The sequence below is a fragment of the Octopus sinensis genome, linkage group LG5 (genome assembly GCF_006345805.1).
Source record: "Octopus sinensis linkage group LG5, ASM634580v1, whole genome shotgun sequence".
Classification (NCBI taxonomy): domain Eukaryota; kingdom Metazoa; phylum Mollusca; class Cephalopoda; order Octopoda; family Octopodidae; genus Octopus; species Octopus sinensis.
This window is the reverse complement of record NC_043001.1, coordinates 25,782,011-25,808,621: the sequence shown is the minus strand read 5'-3', so window position 1 is coordinate 25,808,621 and position 26,611 is coordinate 25,782,011. Positions and strand designations below refer to the sequence as shown.

At 36.2% G+C, this 26,611-nt stretch overlaps 1 protein-coding gene across 2 annotated transcripts in view; it reads left to right on the top strand.

The window, feature by feature from the left end:
- The window catches only part of LOC115211625 (peroxisome biogenesis factor 1), an 88,609-nt gene that overhangs the window by 34,543 nt on the left and 27,455 nt on the right, over positions 1 to 26,611 (top strand). Inside the window, exons 1-5 of one of the 2 annotated variants that reach the window (XM_029780243.2) lie at positions 1,552 to 1,979; positions 16,183 to 16,323; positions 17,950 to 18,033; positions 23,506 to 23,620; positions 25,083 to 25,888. In XM_029780243.2, the coding sequence (XP_029636103.1) occupies positions 1,878 to 1,979; positions 16,183 to 16,323; positions 17,950 to 18,033; positions 23,506 to 23,620; positions 25,083 to 25,888 (1,248 nt within the window). In that variant the 5' untranslated portion in view covers positions 1,552 to 1,877. Of the gene's footprint in view, positions 1 to 1,551; positions 1,980 to 16,182; positions 16,324 to 17,949; positions 18,034 to 23,505; positions 23,621 to 25,082; positions 25,889 to 26,611 lie in introns of those variants that run through there. The other variant, XM_029780244.2, reaches the window with a different exon arrangement.

The window sequence follows — 26,611 nt, the reverse complement described above, 5'->3', positions numbered from 1 at the left end:
TTCCGCTCCCACCGGCTCCTCTCGGCTGGTGAAGAGTAGTCCGATCCGATGTGGCCCCTCAGGCCACACTCAAAGCATCGTGGGATTCCGCCCTCCACCCCGACTTCCAACACCGCACTTCCTACTGTCACCGTTTCCACCATGCCCTACAGGCCTTCCACTGATCCCCGCATTTCCAAATCCTAAGTTTGGCTCCTCCAACCTACGGCTTGCGGCCCAGAGGACCGCTACTTCATCCCCGTTACCCAGGAGTACAGCAGCCGCCATTCAGGCCACGACGACCTCGGGCGGAACCCCTTCCACCCACCCCACCCTGGCACGAAGGCAGAAGCACCATACCCTTCGCTCCCAGCGGGACCGCCGTGCACTGCTCTGCTCTGGCCGCCTCTCCGTGGAGAACTTCCACCGCGCCGAATTGCCCCCCCCCCCAACAAGAAACATAACATCGCGCCAGACCGGTTTCAGCCCCACCCCTACCTCATTCCGCTCGTCGACACCACCCCAATCCCTCCCTCCTCAACCGAATACACCCTACCAACAAATGCCCTCTCCCGCATTCACCCCATGACATCCTGAGGCGACGACAATCCCACATCGTCCCCCACCTCCGCATAACACCCTCCCACAACTTTCCAACCTTGCCAAACCTACCTCCCTGCTCTCCACCTCCGCAACTCCTGAACAACCCCTCCCACCGTTCACCCCTCCATCAACCTTCTCCACCGCCCTCACGAGATCCTCCTTCGACGAAGACAGCCCCGAAGAGCTGCAATCCCCGCACAACATCACTGGCAACAAGCCGCCTTAAGGCAGCAAAAAACCAGCTCACAAGTGTTCAAATGAACACCATCACAAACTTCCCAACGACAAACAATAACTCCACCCTACAAATGACAACTCCGTTCAACCTCACGTTCTGAGTAGAGCCTTTCTCCCCCATAAAAAGTTCCTGTTTATGAGAACCTTAAATCTTGGGTATAAATTTTTAGCCTAGCATTTGTGAGGGGCATGATGATTAAATGTTGAAGGGATGCAACGTCAGAAATTACTTTCTGCAAGTTATTTTTATTTTTTATTTTTTTACATTGTAGTATTTAGTTACGGTTCTTTACGTTCTAAGTTCAAATTCCGTCGAGGTCTACTCTTCCATTCGTCCTTGCGAAATCGATAAAATAAAGTATCAGTCGAGTACCGAGATCGATGGTATCGACCAAGCCTATCCCTTTAAAATTACTGATTAATAATCGATATTTTTTTCTAAACTGAAAACCGTTAATGCTAATTCTAATGCTAGAACTAATAAGAACACACCTCTTAATCGTAAGTTAGGATTTACCAGCGTAGCAATTCATATTGTTATTTATTATTAATCGATTTGCAATTAATTTTTTAAAAGAAGAGATTTATGAATGTAATATAAAAATCTATTGCATTAATGGAAAATTAAAAAAAAAAAAAACTGAAATTGTATGCTTTCTCAACAGCAGGTTGCTTGTAAATTCTTGTGGGATCAACATTTAATTCTGATGGGGAACATACAAGTTACGTCACGGAAACACTAAAATGCCGAAACGAAAAACATTAGAAAAGGAAATTAAAAACATTCAAAATGGCGCTCTACGTGCGAAATTACACTACTACCCTTTGGAGTGTGCAGTTGTATGAGTGTGTGTAAGATGTGATAAGAGGTATCAGGATACACAGCAACAAGAAATAGACTATACGTAAATTTTAAACGTAAACGATTTGATCGCAGACATTTGTAGGAATATACATATTTTGCAAGCTATTGCTGTTGTTGTAGTCTGACCAGGGAAGAAATCTATTGGATTTCTAACTTCTTATGCTAAAGAGTTCCAGAAAAGGTAGCAGACGTAATGTCCTACTTGGGACTAGTGGCAAAGTACATTTTCGAAAAACACTGTTTTATCTACGCTTCAAGAACATTGTTCCCCTCAAGACTTCAGTCTGACGAACAGGTAAATTCTTCACATTAAGTTCCTTATTTATTCGTATGTAATTTTGACTGTTACTTTATATTCACTTTAACTTTAAATAGGTTATTTTTTTTTCCGCATTAATTTTTCCCAAATAAACAACCCCACAACGGTTTTTCATATCGATGTTTATGATTTGGGCGAATAATTTATTCATATCTTATCAATATTTTCAACTGAAAAAATAAAAATTGGTAGGTGAAAAAATAAACCGTATTTATTGCAAATATTTATTATCATTATTTCTGAGAGAAATTAAAAGAAATTCCTTAAAAACAGAATGCCTTCAGTAGCAGACAGTGTTTACATTATAATGTTTTTCTAATACGCTCTACTGATTGCAATGGATTTAAAATCTAAAATATTAGATGGTAAATATATAATTTCTATCAAATAAGCATATTATATTGTGTATGTGTGTATATATAATATAAATTACGCACACACATTCAATGTATAACATAATAGAGGCAGTGTTAGCTGGTGTTTAGCCCTCGGCCAAGTACTAACGAGCGACCCTTTGATTAGAGGAATTCTAACCTTGATCATCCCATCTTTTTTAGAGATGGATCAAACCACTTTATCTGATATGTCATTGCTTTATTCATGATTGATATTATAGTAATTTGTGGATGATTTGGCTGCTATTTCTAATAGGTCAAAAGCGACCACAGAGAGGCTTCGACGTTATCGTTGATATAGTTTTTTGTTATTTATAGTTTTTTCAGTAGTTCGCGTTTTAAAAATGTTTTAACCTAATTATCAATTCAAGATAAGTTTCTTTCATGCATTTAATCCACAGAGTTTTCTTACGTTTCTTATCAATATCGTAATGCTTGTGTTTGTATTGACGCAGTTTCTGAAGGGGTGTAGATAATTTACAAGCATATTTTGCTGGAACTTAACCGGATTTTAATATTTCCATTTCGTTGAGATATTGCAAAAATTCCGTTTATCTATCAGGATTACGTTAAACTATATCATAATACTTATAAATAAATTTATCTGTATGCTACAATTTGTATAGTCATCACAAGCTACGACTCCAGATGCTATTGTACTAGTGTGTATGTGTGCGTACGTTATATATCTATGTTATCAGTTAGCTGTCCATAAGTCAGAAGGGGTGGGGGAAGGAACATTCTCAATATGTGTAATAGAGTGGTTACATTTTTTAAATATATTTTTGTATATTATCAATCAGCAGTATGTTACTGGTTATAACGTCTTATGGCCTGTAATGTCTGAAGAGTAGTCAATATTGCTCAAGTATAATACTCGGTGCGAAAACGACGGCAACATTCTGACCAGTCATATGCCATAACCAGTAATATACTGTACAACCATGTATGAATTAATATATATATATATATATATATATATAATATATATATATATATATATATATAGTGCTGAGTATGCGGAGCAATATCGTTACCCACTCTGTTATATGGAAAGAAAGTATGGATGATATACTACGTACAAGCAAAAATGATGAAAAAGAAAAACAACTTGCATTCATTCACACTGAGACACCTGACAGAGATTATGAACAACACGTGAAAAGATGAGGGCGTTTCCACCCTCATCGTAGAGAAACCAAGCTCCGTAGCATGGAACATAATGGTGCACCAAGGCCTTATATTATATGTATGTGTGTGTGTGTAGATAGAGTACTTCATTTTCACAATTGCTTTGCAGGATTCTTGATGGGAAATGATGTACTGAAATTGTTATTGTAAATTGGGTGGGTCATGCTGCAAATAAAAGCACATGCCCTGTTTAAGTTTCACTTCGGTTTTATTAAAAATCAATTATATAATTCATCAATTGTAATCTCTAAGTCTTTTAAAATCCTTTCATCACAGTCTATTTGTTACCTGATACAAGACCTGTGAGAGGAACAGTAAGCATGCAAAAAGTGCTGATGGAAAAGCGGTACTTAATGAGCACATAATCTTTGAGAAGGACACATTTTGTTTGGCATGTCCTCTGCAGTCACAGCTCATGTCTCACTGCCATGTAGCATGGCTGTTTGTACACAGGCATCATAAAACCTGCCTTTCACTCTGAGGAAGAGGCCCTTTGGTAGTTGGTCTCTGAACTTTGCCCAGCCCATTTTTATTCTAGCAGTTACACTTTCAGAACTTCCACCTCCACTGCTAACTTGGTCACCTAAGTAACAGAAATTGTCTACTACTTCTTAGGAAGTCTCGGGACATTTGAGAGAGTCTATTTTCTGTACACTTCCCTAGTGATTAATGCACCTGCTCGTCTGCCACATACAAAGACTACTTTCTCTCTCAACTTTCTTATGATACCACTGCACCTCTTATGTGTCCATAGCTTGCACTGAGTACGCTGTGTGGAGTTTCCTCCAACACCTTTTCTACATATTGAGCAGAGTTGGCTCACTGAAGAGATCAGTGATTTGTCCATTTTCCTACTTACTAAGACTTTGGTCTTTGCTAAATTAACTCTAAGGCTCTTTGAATTCAAGACCTTGCTGTCACACCTAAAAATTTCTTCTCTGGGTAGAGAAACTCTCAAGAACCACCTGTCTTAAATTCCTCTGTTATGGCCTGAAGGACTAGGATAAACAAGAGGCAACACCTTTGCCTTTTTAACAGTTGACTTTAATGCTACTACACCAATTGTTAGGTATGACTCCCTCATGGACAACTTGATATGGGTGACTAGACAACATCCCACTCCCAGATATTTTAAGCATCTCAGCAGTGATTCCTGATGGGCTGGGGGGCTTTCCTTGTCTTCATATCCTTCATTGCTTTATCCACCAAGCTACTGGTCCATCTGTTGGGTCCATACTTAGATACACATTCACACATGTATGTATTGAAACAGATCCTAACTTCTATCAAAACCACCATTCCAAAGTATGTTTCACTACGGTATGTATGTATATATATATATATATACATACACATATATATATATATATATATATATATATATATATATATATATACATACACATACCGTAGTGAAACATACTTTGGAATGGTGGTTTTGATAGAAGTTAGGATCTGTTTCAATACATACATGTGTGAATGTGTATCTAAGTATGGACCCAACAGATGGACCAGTAGCTTGGTGGATAAAGCAATGAAGGATATGAAGACAAGGAAAGCACCCCCCAGCCCATCAGTGTGTGTGCATATATATATGCACACACACACATACACACTTATAAATCTTTGTGTGTGTGTATATATATATTTCTAATTACAAAAATAAAATAGGTGAGGTTAAAAAAAAAAACAAGCAAATTAATTTGATGCTCAGGAAAATTGGATGAAGTTTTTAATTCATCAAGCTTACGCACTTCTACAAAAAGGATAAATGAGGCGAGAGAAAAATGAAGAGAAATGAACAAGTGTGTCTCAATCAGACAGTCACCACATGTTTAAATAATTGTTAATAGGACTGGCAGATTCATTACTGTGCCAGACAAAATACTTTGCAGCTTTTCTTCTAACTGTACACTCTTGAGTTCAAATGCCACTGGAGTCGACTTTACCTTTCATCCTTTTCGAGTCAATAAAATAAGTACCATTTGAAAACTAGGATCGATGAAATTTCTTTATATCCTCCCCTAAAATTATATATATATATTCTCTCTCCTTGTTTTTTTCTGTGTCCCTTTCTGTAGAAGAGCGTAGGCTCGAAACATAAAAGACTTTTTTCTATTCCTGAGCGTTATACTAATACATCTGTTTGTTTTGTACACCACCTGTCTTCGTCTTTTGTGCTTTTCGTAAACTCTCCCTATATATATATATAATTTTATATTTCAAGTCAATAAAATAAATACCATTTGAAAACTAGGGTTGATGTAATCTCTTTACCTCCTCCCCTAAAATTGTTAGCCTTGTGTCAAAATTTGAAACCAGTGTGTGTGTGTGTGTGCACATCATCATTATCGTCATCATCATCATCGTTTTAAGTTCACATTTCCTTGTTTTTAGGGATATAGAATTCATTGAGATAGGTCTTCCCATAACTGGCTGCCTTTCCTGTAACCAGCCATCACCTGTTTCCAAGCAAAGTTCCCCATGGCCAGACATGTTTTTTTTTCTTATGAGAATAAGCAACATTGCTTGTATTATGGTGATGCTTGTTTACAACCTTCACATGAGGTTAATACAAGGAATACATGCACATACATATACACATGCACACACACGTGTGTGTGCATATGTGTAACCTACCTAGCATATATTAAGTATATTAAGTGATGATGACATATATATGTTGATGATGACATATATAAATATATATATATGTTTTCATCCAAGATGGAGATGAACAACAATATCCCATGTGACAATATTTATCCACCAATGTGATGTTGAGCACTCATTCTCACTGTTCAATATTAAAGTGTGTGTGTATGTATGTATGTATACATATATATATATATATATATATATATATCATTATCATCATCATTTAATGTCTGTTGTCCTTGCTGGTATGGGTTGGACAGCTTGACCAAAGCTGGGGAGCTGCATCAAACTCCAGTCTGATTTGGCATGCTTTCTACGGATGGATCCCTTCCTATATGTCTTTCAAATGTTGGGCCTCACAAAGGCAATGACAAGAGACTGAGACCGCTGGAGATATGCTGTGATTGAGAAGACCCGGCAAGTAAAATGAGCTCACAACCATAGCCTATACCAATGTCGCATAACCAGCCCATTTAAAAAGTACCTTTGAATCGTCAGGTGATACGCCATGCTTGGGAAGACCTATTGAGTCAAGTAAAATCATAACACAGTCAAATGGAAATTGTAGTTGTGGCTGATGCCGGTGCCACCTGACTGGCTCTCATGCTGGTGGAACACAGTAAGTACCATTCATGCGTGGGTTGTTGCCAGTGCCGCCTGACTGGCTCCCCGTGCTGGTGGCATGTAAAAAGCACTGTCCAAACATGTAATGCATTTCTCTAGAGAGAAAACTAGGAGAAAAAGTTAGAATAGTTATTAGTGGTGTGATATAATCTAGTAACAGTTCAATTTAGGAGTATGGAGGGAAGTCTGCATGTTGTCATCTCAGATATCCAGGTTAGGATTGCTATTTTAGCACACAGAATCTAGATCTCTGCTTCCATGTCTACATTACAAGATTTCTGTTGCTTGTGTATGCAGTGTTCCGAATATTTCCCATTGCAAGTTGTGTTGTGCATTATATTCTTTAAGTGTAACTGGATAGTGTAGTAGTATTCCTTCTTGCCAGGTTATGGAAGGAATGTTTATGCTGGCAGTAGGTCCTTAAGAGATTGGTGGTGAGGCCTATGTACACTTTGTATATATTGTTGGTTTTTGCTGTACATTGGTATACATAGTTTTAAAGACATTTAGTGTTAAGAAAGCACTGGCTGATTGTGGTATAGTTATTTCTATATTAACCCTCTTGTTGTAAATTATGTCACTATTAATATTATTACTGTTACAATAACTACCGCAATTACCACTATTATTATTGTTGGTTATGTTAATAATACTATAATTATTATTTCTATTCAGTTTAGCTAAGTTTGAGAAGGAAAATTTTACAGTACAGTAATCCCTCGCCATATCACGGCTTATTATTTAAGCTTATGCCAATTCCTCCTTGGTGTTGTTTTGCATTTATAATTAAAAAATATATCTACAAATTATAAAAATAATATTAAAAATTATAGAGTACAGTACTGTTTCTACTTCATGGATTTTCACCCATCACGGTAGGGTTTGGAGCATAACACCTGTGATAGTTGAGGGATTACTTTATTGCAATTGTAGATCTTATGGTAGAGGGAAAGTCTTGCTTAGTTAAGAGAAGAATATTAAAACAATTAGTGCAGTGACTTAAAAGAAAATTAATCAAACCACCTACAAGGTGGTTTGATTAATATTCTGTCATATATTTGTATATACATGCATGCTTTTATGTATGCCTAAGGCTCTCTCTCACTCTCTCTCTCTCTCTCTCTCACTCTCTCTCTCTCTCTCTCTATATATATATATATATATATATATAGAGAGAGAGAGAGAGAGAGAGAGAGGTAATGGTGTCAGTGAGATCCAAAGCTAATGCTGAGTAAGTGCTATGGATAGACCATAGTTAATTTCCAGATTTGGTGATTATGTGAATAAGGAGTCCAATGTAGGTCATATATCAGCATGTGTATATAAAAATTTTTTACCGTAATGAGGTAAAAAACCAAGGCTGTGTAGATTTTAGAAAATTTTTTTTTTTTTTTTTTTAAAGGTGTAGCGTTTGTAAGAGTCTGGATTGAATTGATATATCGGTTCCATTCTAGCAAAAACTGTCTGATGAACGGCAACGAGAAACTCAGAGTAACAGATTTTGTTGAATTTTCTGCTGCTTTAAATAAAGTATATATATATATATATATATATATATATATGCACTATTTATTTGGTTTTACTTTGCTTCACCATTATTTATTTTTTTACATTAATCTTAATCTTATTTCGGCCAGAGTTCTTTCGTCACACTCCTGTGACCGCATCAGTGGTCCTTTGCTTTCTTCTTTCTTATTTGTGTGTCTCTCCTTACTAACCGTCAGCCATTTTGTATTTCTATTGTATGTGTCTTCATTTGCACATACTTATATCTCTATATGTGTCTATGTTTAGTTAGTGTGTGTGTGTGTGGAGGGGGAAATGCCTGTAATATTTGTATCTCCTGTTTATATATATTCATGTAATTTGTTTTTGTTTATTCTTATTTTGTTCATGTGTTTACACCCACTTATTATTATTATTATTATTATTATTATTATTATTATTATTATTATCATTAATGATATATATATATATATAAAACTGGCACTTCATTGCTTACAACAATGAGGGTTCTAGTTGATCCAGTCAACAGAACAGCTTGCTCATGAAATTAAGGAGCAAGTGGCTGAGCGCTCCACAGACGTTAATGTAGTTATCAGGGGGATTCAGCATGACACAGAACGTGACAAGGCTGGCCCTTTGAAATACAGGTACTACACATTCTTGCCAGCTGTGTGAACTGGACCAATGTGAAATAAAGTGTCTTGCTCAAGGACACAACATGCTACCATGAATCAAACTCACAAACTTATGATAATGAGTGAGTGAGCATGCTAACCACTAAGTCATGCGCTTTCACTATATATATATATATCTGTAAATGTAATATGTGACAATTATTCGGTAGCCATGAGAAAACTTCCAATGGCCAGATAACTGAAGAGATGGCGGAGTGGATTTCCACCTTGGCATCCAAAACTCGGAGTTTTATCATGACTACCGAATAATCGTCACATATTACATTTACAGATAAATTCCCCTATTTACATAATATCGAGGTCTCTTTCTTTCTTTTGTTGTCTTACCATTTTTATCAACATATATATATATATATATATATATATATATATATATATATATATATATATATATACATACACACATACATATCATCATTTAACATTCATTGTCCATGCGGGCATGTGTTGGACAGCTTGACTGGGCTGACACGCTGGAAGGCTACACCAGGCTCCTGTCTAATTTGGTATGCTTTTCTACAGCTGGATGCCTTTCCTAACGCCTACCACTCCGACAGTGTAATGGATGCCTTTACATGCCACTGGCAAGGGTGCCGTTTGAATGACACTGGCATCTGCCATGACTACAATTTTGCTCAGCTTGATAGGTCTTCTTCTCAAGCACGACATAATGCCAATAGTCTTGGTCATTGCCTATATATACATGCACACACACATACATATACCTTATGGGCTTTCATAGTTTCCATGTACTAGTTTAACTCATATAAGGCATTGGTTGGCTTGAACCTAATTTAGAAGACACTTGAGTAAGGTACTGCACTGTAGATTTGAACCCAAAACTACGTAGTTTCAAAGGGGATTTTATTACCACATAGTCATACCTGTGCTTATATACCCACATGCATTAGGTACATACATCATCATCATCATTTTTTGCCTAATTTTCTATATTCATATGGGTCAAATAGAATTTTTTTAGACAAATTTTCTAGTCAGATACCCTTCCTCTTACCAACTCTCACCTGTTTCCAATTTACATAATATTTCCCCATGGCTGGACATGTTTTCATGGAAGATTGAAAATGAAAGGCAGCACTTGTATGATAGTAACACTTGTTTGTAACTGTCATGTGATGACATCATCATCATCATCATCGTTTAACGTCCGCTTTCCATGCTAGCATGGGTTGGACAGTTCAACTGGGGTCTGGGAAGCCAGAAGGCTGCACCAGGCCCAGTCTGATCTGGCAGTGTTTCTACGGCTGGATGCCCTTCCTAATGCCAACCACTCCATGAGTGTAGTGGGTGCTTGACATGACAAGAAGATATCAACACACACATATGTGCACACATGCATATACACAGGACAGGCTTCTTTCAGTTTCTATCTCACAAGTCTTTTGTTGACCCAAGACACTTGCCCAAGGTGCCATACAATGGTTGATCCCAAAACCGTGTGGCTGAGAAGCTATTGTCTTAACCACACAGCCATGCTTGTGACTATATATATTTGTATCTGTTTCACACTCTCTCTCTCTTTCTCTCTTTCTCATATTATATATATATATATATATAATAACTGTATATAATATATACCATAATGATATTCAATCTCTGATTTTAAAGCAACAATTTTTAAATATAAACAAATGATCGAAAATATTATCTCTCTATATATGTGTATGTGTGTGTGTGTGTGTGTGTGTGTCCATGCATTCAATCCACTTTTTAACTTAGAAGTAGACACACCCAATGTGAAATTATTTTTCTCCTCTATCAAAAAACATTTTGTATCCCAATATAGATGTCATAAATTATCATTATCATTTAACATCCATTTTCACCATGTTGTTATCAGTTGGACTGGTTTCACAGCATCTCAATTTTTCAGCATCCACCATATACAGCAACAAAGAAAATAGCCAGCCTTTGTTATTGTGTGTGAATGTCTTCTGTGGCACAATTTCTGTTTTCCAGCTGAATGGTCTTTCTATCATCAACCACTTTACAGCATGGACTAGGGATATTTTTTCATACCATTGGCATTTGTTCATTCATTCGGTTTTTTCTGTGCTGATGTGGTAAGATGAATATATATTGAAGCATTATTTTTACGGCTGGATGCCCTTCTTGTCACTAATCCTTATCTGTTTCCAAGCAAACTCACTTTTCATTCCATACGCCATTAAAAATGCAGAGGTAGCAGACAATTTGTTGATAAGCAGATTATCATAAGTTACGCCATTACAAAATGTAAACATTCTCACATAGATACAACATTTAATGTTTGTCTTCCATGCTGTCATCTTTGAACTGTTCAGCTGGATCTCCTCAATTTGAGAACTGTGTTGAGCTCCAGTGTTTGCTTTGCCATAGTTTTTATGGTTGGATGCCATCACAGCACCAACCACTTTACAACATATACTGGGTCACACACACACACGTGTATGTGTGTATATATATATATATAGGGAGAATTCACAAAAAAAAACAAAAGACGAAGACAGGTGGTATAGACAACAAACAGATGTTTTAGTATAATGCTCAGGAAGTGAAAAAGTCTTTAACGTTTCAAGCCGAGAAAATAAAGAATGTGTAGTGGCTAGCGATCTATCATGGTGAATATATATATATATGACAGGCCTTGCACAGTTTCTGTCTACCTACAAGATTCACTCACAAGTCATCAATCAACATTTGGGCAATGGCAGCCTAGACATATCAAAGTACCACACTGTAGAAGTGAACCCTGAAACACATGGTTACACAGCAAACTTCTTAACCACACACCTATGCCTTCACTTATGTCTTTGTGTGTGTGTCTGTATAAATTACTCTTTTACTTTTTTACTTGTTTCAGTCATTTGACTGCGGCCATGCTGGAGCACCACCTTTAATCGAGCAACTCGACCCCGGGACTTATTCTTTTATAAGCCCAGTACTTATTCTATCAGTCTCTTTTGCTGAACCGCCAAGTAATGGGGACATAAACACACCAGCATCAGTTGTCAAGCAATGCTAGGGGGACAAACACACACACATACATATATATACATATATATACGACGGGCTTCTTTCAGTTTCCGTCTACCAAATCCACTCACAAGGCTTTGGTCGACCCGAGGCTATAGTAGAAGACACTTGCCCAAGGTGCCACGCAGTGGGACTGACCCCGGAACCATGTGGTTGGTAAACAAGCTACTTACCACACAGTCACTCCTGCGCCTATGTATATAATTGTTTATAAAACTATTATATAAATGCAGTGATGAGTAAAATATATGGATATCTCCCATAGTAAAGTTTAGTATGCTGTCAGTAATTTACATAACAGAACAATAACTGAAAATGGTTCAAGCATTCAAATCAGACTACCTCTTTAAATACAATTTTACAGCAGCAGTTAATGATTGCTGATGAAAGTTTAATGATATTCCAAACAGTTTTTTCCTATCCACAGTGATAGCTGTATTAACATAACAGATGTTTATGACTGTCTTATAGTAAATTTATTTAATTTATGATTGCTGTGACTGCCAAAATCTATGGATATATCACATAATAAAGTTTAGTGTAATTATTTATACATGTGTGTTTCTCTCTTTATATATATATACACACACACACTTCATTTTTGGATTTGGTTTACAAGACTCTTTCTGTGAGTTCATGTGTTGAAGCATATTTTGTTGTGTCTAGGGAGAGTCATTATCTTTTAGTAAAGTTTCCACTCATTTACTTATTTATTTTTCCTAAATAAAAGAAAAATAAATAAGTAAATGAATGGAAACTTTACCGGTGAGTATGTTAAATAATAAAGCACTAAAAAGAGAATGACTATATATATATATATATATATATATATATATATATCATCATAATTTAACATCCATTGTCCATGCTGATTTGACCAGGGGTGGCCCATTGGAAGGCTGCACCAGATTCCAGTCTGATTTGGCATGGTTTCTACAGCTGGATGCCCTTCGTAACGCCAACCACTCCAAGAGTGTAATGGGTGCTTTTTACGTACCACTGGCATAGATGCCATTTGTGTGACACCAGTATCTGCCACAACTGCAATTTTACTTGGCTTGATGGGTCTTCTTCTCAAGCACAACATAATGCCAAATGCCTTGGTCATTGCCTCTGTGGAGCCCAACACTTGAAAAGAGCTTTTCACTGGCATCAGTCACATTGTCTCCATGAGGCCCAGTGTTTGAAAGGTGCTTTTTACTTGCCACCAGCATGGATGCCAGTTACGTGACAGCAGCATTAGCCACAATTATGATTTCTCTTGGCTTGACGGGTCTTCTCAAGCACAGCATATTGTCAAAGGTCTTGATCTCTAATCATTGCCTCTGTGAGGCTCAAAGTCCAAAGATCATGCTTCACCACCTCATCCCATGTCTTCATGAGTCTACCTCTACCACAGGTTCCATCCACAGTTAGAGATCAGTACTTCTTTATGCAGCTGTCCTCGTCCATATGCATCACATGACTATACCAGCACAGTCATCTCTCTTGCACACCACGCCTGATGCCTCTTATGCCAACTTTTCTCTCAAGATGCTTAGACTCTGTCATCCATGCTCACTGACATTGCACATCCAGTGAAGCATGCTGACTTCATTTCTTTCAAATTTGCATATGTCCTCAGCTGTCACAGTCCATGTTTCACTGCTGTGTAGCATAGCTTTTTGCACATGGGCATCATGCAATCTGCCTTTCACTCTGAGGGAAAGCCCTTTGTTGCCAGCAGAGGTAGGAGCTCTCTGAACTTTGCCCAGCCTATTCTTATTCACACAGCTTCGCTCTCAGAGCATGCATCTCCACTATTAACTTGGTCACCTAGATAACAGAAGCTATCTGCTATCTCTAGGTCACCCCTTGGCAGTTGATGGAATGTATTATATGTACATTGTTGGTGTTTATTGTACCTGTGCATCTTCCACACACAAAAGCTATTCTCCTTGTTAACCTTCCTCTGATATTGTTGCACCTCTCATGTGTCCATAGCTTACACTGAGTACATCTTATGGAATTTCTACCTGTGCCTTTTCTACAGATCGAGCAGGGCCATCTACCCAAAGAGATTTGTGATTTGTCTGCCTTCTTACTATGACTTTGGTTTTTGCTAGGTTAACTCTAAGATTCTAGACCTTGCTTCCATACTGAAACTTTTTTTCTAGTTCTGATAGTAATTCAGCTATAAGAACAAGATCATCTTGAATTCTTCACTGTACTTGTTGCCAACTCTCAGCTTACTGGTAGCATCCCTGTAGATGGCTTGTACAGCTCTCACCAACCACTTGCCTATCCCTAGCTTCCACATTGACCATCAGATAAGGGATCTGGGGACCCTGTCAAAGGCTTTCTCCAAAGCCAAGTACAGAGATTTATCTTTGGCTATGTATTTCTCCTGCAACTGCCTTGCCAGAAATATAGCATCAATGGTGCTTCTCCCTGACACGAAACCAAACTGCATCTCATCTAGACTAACTCTCTCCCTAATTAGTTGGGCTATGACCCTCTCTTTAATTTTCATCACCTGATCCAACAATTTGATACCTCTGTAATTATTTCTATCTATGGCATCACCTTTACCTTTGTAGCAGTCATTGGGTATGACTCCTTCATGAACCACTTGATTTACAATACGGATGACTACACCATAACACACCCCACCAGATATTTTAATCATCTCAGCGGTGATTCATGATGGGCCAAGGGCTTTCCCTGTCTTCATATTCTTAATTGTTTTATTTACCTGTGCAAATTTGAGTGAGGGCGTTGCCAGTGCCACTGGACTGGCTCCTGTGCAGGTGACACATAAAAACACCATTTGAGTGTGACCGTTGCCAGTACCGCCTGACTGGCCCTCGTGCTGGTGGCACGTAAAAGCACCCACTACACTCTCTGAGTGGTTGGCGTTAGGAAGGGCATCCAGCTGTAGAAACTCTGCAAGATCAGATTGGAGCCTGGTGCAGCCATCTGGCTCACCAGTCCCCAGTCAAACCGTCCAACCCATGCTAGCATGGAAAGTGGATGTTAAATAATGATGATGATGATATATATATATATATATATATATAGGAGACCAAAAGTGTACATATGTATATATAAAAAATCAAAACAAAAAATGAAACAAGAACGTAACAAGCGACAACAAAACATTCGAGCAATTAGACAATACAAAAAATTCAGGAAAAAATGAGGATGGGTCATTCAGAGCTTTCAGTCATCAGTTGAGAAGCATATCGTCTTTGCAGTTTCAGCCGGTTACTCTTGAGATTGCTCTAATCTGGCCAGCCCCAAGAAAATCTAAGCTAAGAAATCTCTAGATTCTTTGGAAGAAAGCAAGCGGATATATACAAGAACAAGGACGAGAAAAAAATGGAGAAATGGTACACAATTACAAATACAAAGAACAGGACATTAACAACAGGTGTCTTTCGACTAAGGATGAATTAAATTAAGCTGGCGTGATTGGAAGTGAAGCCTTATGGCAGGAACATAGATGAAAGCCGTAGGAAGAATTACAAGAGATGCTACACAGATGGTAGTTGAACCAAGAAAGAAAGGTCAGGCTTGGCCAAAAACCGGTCACGTCTTTGTTTTCATATACATTCGCTTACTTTCTTCCAAAGAATCTAGTGCTCTTAGCTTAGATTTTCTTGGGGCCAGCTAGATTAGAGCAGTCTCGAGAGTAACCGGCTGAAACTGCAAAAACAATCTGCTTCTCAACTGATGATTGAAAGCTCCGAATGACCCGTCCTTGTTTTTTCCTGTCCTCTTTTGTATCGTCTAACTGTCCAAATGTTTTGTTGTCACCTGTTACGTTCTTGTTCCATTTTTTGTTTTGACATTTCATCTGCAAATTATGATTATTACATAACTCTGAGCTTCCTGAAACAGCTGTTGAGAAATCATAATTTTGACGGAAGATTGTAATTTAGCTCGCTTTAAACAAGAAATCTGTAACATAGAACCAGGATCAGTTTTGAGCAAGTTGGTATCAAAGGTTTTAAAGATTCACATTAACTTCTAATTCAATGTTTTACTAGTATTCTTTAAAAACATTATATTAAATGTTTAAATATTTTTTAGGTCCAAGTTTTCAAGGCCATTCTGCAGAATGAGCAGACAGCATTCTTCAGTTGCCATTTCAAGCTCCCTACAAATCAAGATAAGGAGTTTCAAATTAATGGACTCTATGCCAATAAGCTTGGTATCAAAGAAGAGGATGAAGTAAGTACGGTCTTAATACATTTGCTTTTTGAAAATTAATTTCTTCCTTAGAAATAAAAATAGAACTAATTTTTAAGTAAAATACTTTCAAATTTTGATGAATACAATTTTAAAGGCGCATGGCTCAGTGGTTAGAGCGTCGAGCTTACGATCGTGAGGTTGTGAGCTCGAATCCCGGCTGCGTGTTGTGTTCTTGAGCAAGACACTTTATTTCACGTTGCTCCAGTTCACTCAGCTGTAGAAATGAGTTGCGACGTCACAGGTGCCAAGCTGTATCGGCCTTTGCCTTTCCCTTGGACAACATCGGTGACGTGGAGAGAGGAGGCCGGTATGCATGGGCGACTGCTGGTCTTCTATAAAAAAAAAATTTAAAAAAAAAACAACCTTGCCCAGACTTGTGCCTCAGAGGGTAACTCTCTAGGTGCAAACCCATGGTCAGTGTCTGACCGAAGGGGGTCTTAATAACAATTTTAAAATAAGTTCAACAAATTAGCATACATTCTCAAGAAGTGAGTAGGATTGTTCTCAAAATTAGCTTTTAAAAATACTGTTTAATTTGTCTAGCTATATGTTTAAAGGTGTGTGTATGCACATGTGTATTCATTATTATGTAAGCAGTAATATGTGCATATAAATACATGCATACATTCCAACAATGGAGCTTTGTATCTTTGCTAGAACCAACTCCTTCCTTAATTTAGAATAGAGAACACACACTTATACGAGTCTGGTCTTACAAGCTACTTGGTTGCTTCACTAGTGTGGTGACTCAAAAATGCATCCACTACACTCTGTAAAGTGGTTGGCATTTGAAAGGGCATCCATCTGTAGAAACCATACCAAAGTAGACATTGGAGCTCAACATGGTCCACTGTTAAACTGTCAAACCCATGCCTCTGTGGAATGTGGATGCTAAATGTTAATGATGATACAAACACACATCTGCACACATTGACACACACTATATATATATATATATATATATATATATATATATATATATATATATACATTCGAGCAAGGTCGTTGCAAGTGCCGCTGGAGTGGCTCCTTTGCAGGTGGCATGTAAAAAACACCATTTGAGCATGGCCATTGCCAGTACTGCATGACTGGCACATAAAAGCTCTCACTACACTCTCGGAGTGGTTGGCATTAGGAAGGGCATCCAGCTGTAGAAACTCTGCCAGATATAGATTGGAGCCTGGTGCAGCCATCTGGTTCGCCAGTCCTCAGTCAAATCATCCAACCCATGCTAGCATGGAAAGTGGATGTTAAACGATCATGATGATGATGATAATTACATACACACACATACATATATGTACACACATATACATACTCAACAAAGAAGTGAGTACTCTATACTAAATTGTGAATGAAGTTGTCAATTTTAAAATTCTGACTCTTAATATATGTTGATACATATCTCTTGATATATGCACAAATGTGTGTACACGCATACACACTTATGTTAATGAGGAAGTTTTGCTGGTTTTGATCCAAAGTACAAAATTTATGATAAATAAAAACATTTTAAAACTTTAGTGCAGTTCATAACAGTATCAGTTCTATCTCTTTGAAACTGTTAGTATTTTAGTATTTTGACCTTCTTTTCTTTGTTAACAGATAATACTTGAACCTGTGAAAAATGTTCCGCTCTGTGAAAGTGTCTTTGTTGATCCATTGTCTGTTAATGACTGGGAAATATTAGTAAGTACTCGCTATGTTTCTTAAAATAATTATGAAGAATATTATTTCATTGTTATAGAATTTTAAAAATTATTTTCTGCTCATAATTGCATTAATTACTTTAAAAATATTTCATTAAATAAAAGAAGAATTACAGGTTTATTATTTTGCTTTGCAATTTTGTGTGTATGTGTGTGTCTGTGTGTGCCTGCCTGCATCTATGTATAATGCCACTGATCTGGAATTTGTTTAATTAGTGATTTTGGTATTCAGACTTACTACACTATGCATTATTGCAATTACTTTGATTATATCTGTTACTGTAAACATAATCACTAGAAGCTTTGGAAACTATTCAAAATGAATATTTTAAAAACTATTTGAAAATTTCAGAAAGAAAACTTACAAAGTTAGCAGAACCAAAAAAAATCTTAAGATATTACCATTATAGCTTTCTGTAGTGCATTTGTTGTCAATGATTTTAACTCCAAGGCAAATAGTGATGTGAGAAGAGTGAAAGAAGTCGTAGGGATAGCAAGTAGATAGTTGATATATAAAAATTTAACTTGTTTCGCAGTTTGCACTGGTTTTCAAAGAGTTGAAATAGAAAGACTTGGCTTATGTTGCAGCTGTCTTGCTTCCGACTATTGTCTGAAGCTTGCCCTATTTTTATAGGGTATTCATGGCTCAAATTAGTATATGTTTTGAATAAGATTTGATTGGTAAAGGATAGTCACATGACTGGTCTTTGAAATTTTTGTAAGTTCCTGACTACCTACGTCCATGTGTTTGTAACAAGTGACAATGTTTAGCATCATAAGTTAAGGCTGACACAGTTGACTGAATATGTCTAGTGACAGTATGGAACAATCAGTGCTCTGAATGTTTTCTGTCAAGTGTTCTAGAGAATGAACAAGTGATTAAGTTTAGAACCTTTGGAATGCTTCCATGCATTAGTGTCACGTGACAGTATATCTTATGCCTGTAATGAAGGCTGACATGGTTGAAAGAACCTGTTTAGTTACAATCAAAGCACTCTAAATTTAATCTGCCAGGTGTAAAGTTTAAGTTGTTAGCTGTGTAGGTTCCTTATGTTAAGTGTCAGAATGAGGTTTGTGCTTGAATAGTTATTTGTATATGTACTCTGTTAAAGTTTGTTAAAATGTATATATATATATATATATATATATATAGTGCACTGTTCTCTTGTTAGTAGGAACAGCAAAAAAGTACTCAATCCAGAATAGAAAAGTACCATTTAATGAATGCAAGAATTATATGTGGGCTACATGAAGTTTCATGCTCAAATAGTATAGTAGTTAAGCATGCTTGTATAGCATACCATGTACAATCCAGAAATTGTTGAGGCTCAAATGCCATGGCTTTTTCTGTGAGGAAATCAGGTAGAAAAAACAAAAAGAAAACATGAAGGGAAAAGGGTAGTAAAGATTATGTCACTTTAACTGGTTAGTTTAAAAAGAATTTTGTTAATGTTGGTTAGTTTTAAAAGAATTTTGTTGATGTTGTAAAGTAACTATGCTTAGTGAGAGGTAGTTGCAGAATAGAGGAAAGGTTAAAATGCATTAAACTGTATCTAATTTGGTGAAGTGGAGTGGGAAGGATTTTCCAGTCCGGTAACAGAAACTTGTCATGATGACTACATCTTGTAAAATCTCTACTCTCAAGTTTAGATAGTCTTGTTGCCACTCCATATTGCCTTTACTTGGCACCACCAACTCATTAATCAGGATTAATTTTTCCTAAGTCAGATGAAGTTCAGGGCATTGCTTTGTTATTACAATATTGCTTGGGGAGCCAAGAGCTTCTTCCAATGCTTTTGCTTTTCCTTCTTGGTGTAGCATTATGAATTTGTTATTGAAAGAGTGACTGTAAATAATACTAATAATACTGTATGACATCTAGGGAAATGCTTATGGTGAAAAAATGGGAATAGTGTGAATTATTGAAGCCAAAATATTGAATAAATTGGGTTTTTTTATATATAATACTGTGATGGCTTTCATCATTCTTTTTTTCTTAATGTTTATGTAGCAAATTTTTCAAATAAACCATATCATCATCATCATCATGCTTGCATAGACTGGATAGGTCTTTTCCAGAACAGCATTTAGCCACTTGTGGTTGTTTGTCATTTCCTTTGTGAGATCCTCTTGAAATAAGCTTTCACTACTTCTTTCCATGTCCTCCATAGTTTTTCTCTCCCACAAATTCCATCCACTTGAATTGCTTGGCATTTCATTACCCAACTGCTGTCCTCTATATGCATCACGTCTGTACTAGCTTAGTTTTCTCTTTTGCACTCAACATCTGATTCCTCTTATACTTAGTTTTTCTTTCAGCTCATTTGTGCTTTTTCATTTGTGTATATTGACATTACACATTCTGTGTCTCTGTTTTGCTGCCATACAACATTATACTTCATACTTATGCATTATACAATCTGCCCTTCAATCAAAAAAAGAATCTATCAGCAGCAGTAATAGTCCTTCGAATTTTTCTACTCAGCTCTTATTCTTGTTACTTTACATTCTGAACACCCTATCACCTTGGTAACAGAAACTGTTAAATATTGATAGAATAACCTCCAGAGGTTGATGATCAACTGACTGTTACTGGTCAGGTCATTTGCATCACAGAAATTCAAGAGACTAAATCTCTTTTAAAATAGCTATTATTGTCAACAGTATCCTCTAGAGAACTCTTTTTTTTTTATATAAGTTAAGGCATTTGTTATCCAGAAGTCAAATTGAAAGCCTTTAATTATTTAATTATATGGTATGGGTATCCTTCAAGAAACAATACATGCTACAATTTATAGTTCTGCAAAGATCTTTTAGAGAACTTAAGTTATTTTTAAACTAGTTGTTACATACGCTTATGCTGTGGATGGAAAATTCTATCCATTCTAGTTTTATCTCACTTGTTAATTCCTGGCAGAGCAACAAGGTTACAATTTTGTTTCTTTATTTCTACCTCACTATAATTGAGGGACTTGTACATTGGCACAAGACCATAATTGATAAGGGAGGGGTATCATCAACTAAATTGCTTCCACTCTGTCTGTCTTCTACTTCTTTTATCAACCTCATATGGAAAATAGGTAGAAAGCTAACTATATTTACTAGTGTAGCATTGGATAACAATAAAAAAAAAATTCAATTATTTTCTGTTCTTAATATCAACTTTTCAAATGTGGTGTGTAGCAGTTAAATTCAGTATTTATTAAATTCGTTGATACCTAAGTTTTGTTTAATTTTAATTTAAAGACATGTTTATAAGGATTAACCTCCATCCCAGACACACCTCTTTTACTTGTTTCAGTCATTTGACTGTGGCCATCCTGGAGCACCATCTTTAGTTGAACAAATCGACCCCAGGACTTATTCTTTGTAAGCCTAGTACTTATTCTATCGGTCTCTTTTGCCGAACCACTAAGTTACGGGGATGTAAACACACCAGTATCGGTTGTTGAGTGATGTTGGGGGGACAAACACAGACGCACAAACACACACACATATATATATATATACTTATACATATATACGATGGGCTTTCAGTTTCCGTCTACCAAATCCACTCACAAGGCTTTGGTCAGCCCAAGGCTATAGTAGAAGACACTTGCCCAAGGTGCCATGCAATGGGACTGAACCCAGAACCATGTGGTTGGTAAGCAAGCTACTTACCACACAGCCACTCCTGCGCCTATGAAATTTTAAAAAAATTTTATAACATATTTACATTTTTATGTGTGTGGGCATTGTAATATTGTGTAGAACTGACATATGAAGTGTAAAATGATTTATTAAAGAGCTAAAGGCAATGCTTATGTCAGAATCTAATTGACATGAAGTCTCCCACATACAGCTATTCACTACCATTATTGTACTGTCTTGGCAGTGAGCTGGAAGAATATTTACTGCCTCGTAAAGGCAAGATCCTGCTGAGGTCAACTTTGTCTTTCATTCTTTTGGAGTCAATAAAATAAGTATTGGTCCAGTAAATGGGGGTCGATATAATTTAACTTGCCCCTCCTCTCAAAATTGTTGACATTGTGCTGAAACTAGAATTATTTTACTCTGTCTTTTGCCCTATTTGTCTTTCATTCTCTGTTGTATGTAAACCTTAATACTTGGCAATCAATAGTCAGTCAAAGACTTTAACCATTTTGTTACTATATTTCTGTTGAAATACCCTTCCTCTGTCTCAGTTAATTTTGAAACTAATAACAGAATGAAATGAAGAATTTAGTATAATAACTTTGTCATTATTAAGTTGGTGTATGGAACATGAAGTCTTGATGGAAAAGTCAGATCACTTTAAAACAAGAAGCTTATATCATAGAACTAGGTGTGTTAGTATTGCAGGGCTTGACAAGTAAAGATTTGACCATTGGTTTAAATATTTGATGTTTGAGCAAGAAGTTAGCAAAAGCCTTAAGATTTGCAGAAATAGTCTCTTCACAAACTGTTACAAATAAAAGTTATGCCAGAAAATAAATCCAATTTTTTTCCTGCATATCATCACCTTCTGTGGTCCCTATATAACTTCGCTCAAATATTTATCCACCTAAAAGTTATAATTGGAATTCTGCCATTTTATTTTTGAAAATGTTTTACCATATGTCATCATCAAACTTCACACCATCTGCTCTTATCATGTTAGCATGAGTTGAATAGCACTTATTGAAGCTGTATTCTATGGTGGCCTTATTGCCAACCCTGACCTGTTTTCAAATAAGGTATCTTTTATTCCTCTGGTCTTCACAAGTTAGAGCTGCTATAAACTTGTTACTGAAAGATTGTCATGCAAAGAGAAGCAGAAAGTAAACACACACACACTCTCTCTCTCTCTCCCTCCTTCGTGTGTGAATGAATGTATATTTTTAAGTTTGTATGCGTGTTCCTAGGCAGCATTTATGCTTTTCAATGCTGTTGAGACTACCAGATTGAATGATACTGCCCAGGTGTCAAAACCATAGTGATATCCAATTGGCAACTGATGATGGAAATGCATATTTGTTATGCTTGAATGATGAATTTTTATATCTTAGTCTCATTACCCTGAGTTGTCCTTCATTCTAGTAAAGTGGGAAGTCTTTGTGGGTTCATGGTTTGTAGAAATTACTTACATTGATATTGGTTGTTTTTCTTCACAGATGATCTCATGTTCAGATAATGCTTAGATATTGGTACCTAGTTTTTGGAGGTTCTGTGACATATATGTATGTATACATATACATTTGTGTGTGTGCGTATGCTTGACAGGCTGAGTTTCATCATCATCATCATTATTCACTCACAAGACAAAGCTTATGGTGTAGTAAAAGACCCTAAGGTGCCTCACAATAAACTGTGCTTTCAAAGCAAACCCCATATCCTCACGCCATTGCCTGTGCCTTCATTATGTTATTTCATTAATATACAACCTTAACAGAAATTTCAAAAGTTATGTTGTATTTCTGTATATTCATAGGAAAAAAATGCGCACTTTATTGAGACCCATTTGTTGGAGCAAGTGCGTGTTGTTTGGGAAGGACAAGTCTTACCAATCTGGGTCCATCAATCTGTTTGTCTCTTTTTGAAAATTGGTAAGTAATTGTTGGTTTAGCCTATTCATTTGTGTATATATATTTATATATACAAAATAAAAAAATGGAGGAATAGATTTCTTTCAATCATCAACTTTCAGATAATACCAATTCATATAATTTATTTAGATTAAATAGGATCATCCAAATCCAACAGAACAAGACAGAATAAAACAATATACATCAATAAGTAAGATAATACCATAAGAATAATACATATAAAAATTTCTGGGTACTTTACTGGCAGTATATTGGATAAATGATATCCCATAGTGGGTTACACTCATAACCCCTCTCTCGCTTTGTACTTATATTTATATATATATATAGTGTGGTGTCTTAGATATATGTGACGTCTACTAAGTTGATAGGGGATGGATATGTATACTCTGTCCACTTTGAACCATCTTAAATTTACCCTGTGGACAACTCTGGCATCATTAAGAAGATAGCTAGCAGTAGTAAAAATATGATAAAAGAACAAATGAATAAATAATAATGTCACACATGCTACCAAAACCATTGTTAAACCTATTTTATATATATATATATATATATATATGTATATATATATATCATATACAAACACCACACCTAAGTGTATACACAGATATAAACTGGCATTCTGTTATAACATCAAGGGTTCCAGTCGATTCAATGAATGGACAGCCTGCTATTGAAATTAACATGCATGTGGCTGAGCACTCCACAGACATGTGTACCTGTAACATAGTTCTCAGGGAGATTCAGCATGACACAGAATGTGACAAGGCTGGCCCTTTGAAATACAGTTACTACTCATTTTTGCCAACTGAGTGGACTGGAGCAATGTGAAATAGTATTTTGCTCAAGGATACAACACTACCTGGAATCAAATTCAGGACCATACGATCATGAGCCACGTGCCTTTGTTACACAGATATATATTACTGATGTCATACACACTTATTAGTGAAACCAGTGTGTAAGAACTAATTACTTGAAAAATTGGATAGATATACAGCGATCAATGACCAAGAACTGAGAATGGGATGAAGAACTTTGATAGCAATAACTAAATAATTAAACAATAAAGACAGAAATAAAAACTGCAGCTAGAGTATACTTGTGTGTGCATGTGTTTTTATTGCCAAAAATGGCTCTTCCAAGTTCAATATCTTTCAGCATTATTTCAGATCAAAATTATTATTAGATATACATTTCCATTTTACTCTAATAAAAGATGACAACCAACTGAAAACTAACAATTTTCAGTTTTTTCAACTTTTAATGTAAGTTTTAAGATTAAAGTATTTAAGTAATTATATATTTATTTTTAAAGGTAATCATTTATCTTTAAATAATCGTAAGCTTTTCTCTTTCTTTCTCTGTAAAATATTTTCAGTTTTAAATAAACAAAAAATAAATTATGCAAACTTTTATTTTAATACTTTTCTTTTTCTTTTTTATAATTGCTTTATAGCGAAAATCAAACCTACTGTTGAATGTGCTTTACTCCGTCAAGAAACTGAAGTCATAGTTTCTCGTTTTTCTCGTCTTGGATCTATAGAAAAAAAAATGACAGAACACACTACAAAAAACAATTTATTTAAGAACCCTCGAAAACTCAATGTTGGGGATATGGCTCCTTTGGAAGATATGAGTCAATCCCTTTCTCTTTACTCAGGACTTTTTCAGTATTTCCAGAGTTTCTTCATGTGGACGACTCCTACAGTGACGGAAAGACAACCTGCTGAAAACATACCTGAGAAAACTGAATTCTTCCCAGATTCAGTTTCCATGACTTTACGTGTGCAAGGTCTTACTGAATGTATTGAAATGCCTAAAAACGTTCTTGATTCAAATAATTCCCTTAAGTTAAAACATTTTTTAAAGAATCCGGATATTGTATTTGTCAGCATTGGAGACATCATAGACCAGTGCAGTGTACTGAAATCCATACCACGAATATTCTTTGCAAAATTAATTAAACTTCAATCTCCAAAAGAGCTTTCCCAGTCCCAGACTGGAAAATCATCTGCTAAAGAAAATAACTTGTCTAATAATGTTGTTCAAGTGAGAGTAGTTGGAAATAGTGAAAGGATTTGCGAAGAAGGCAGCTCACCATCCATCTTCAATGAAAAGAATGTTTTAGAAGGCCATGTAATGGTCCCAAATGCTCTTCGATTTATTGAACAACTTGAACTCACAAGCCGAGTTGAATTACAAGGTATCCGTGCTTACAAAATTAAACTACGTTATCTCTATATCAAGCCAATAAGAGTTACAGTAAGTATCCTAATACATTTACTTCTTAAAATTCTTATATTTTAAATCAGTTTTAAATATGAATTGATCTAGTTTTACAATTTATCATCATATCTAGAGTGTGGAGTTAATATGCTTGTGCTGGCTTATTGGTTCTCTTACATATTATTATTTCATACATCTCAACCTTGTGTTGTCTTGTCTAAAAGTCCTAACTTTTAAATTTGATTTAAGTATTTCATTGAAGTGTCCTATTTTTTAACCTTAGTTATTGTATGTGCTACTGCTAACATGGTACCTTTCTTCAAACATTCTGTTGGCCACTGCATTGTATATAAGGATTACCACCAAGTTGTAAACAATTCCTAGAGGTCTTTTGGCGAAAACATTTATAAGACTTTTTATTGAATATTTACACTGGAGTGGGTTTAGAGTTACCCTCCTCCATACCTCTTGAATGATTGAAACTAAGCATGGCAAACTCACAAAATGCTCATTAATTATGCATTGTTCCTGCTGCTTAAAGATTTTGGCAATGGGACGGAAAACATGAATCCTTCTGACATTCTGTTGTACCTATTTCATCTAAAAAAATTTTTTCCCTCTATTCTGGTATTGATTTTACTAGTTCTTGTGGTCACCCTCAATCTACATCCATAATATATTATGAAGTTTCAGCCTGCTTCTTTCCTTACATCCAACTTAATGATTCTTTTCATACTATTGACTTTTGAGGTTACTGTT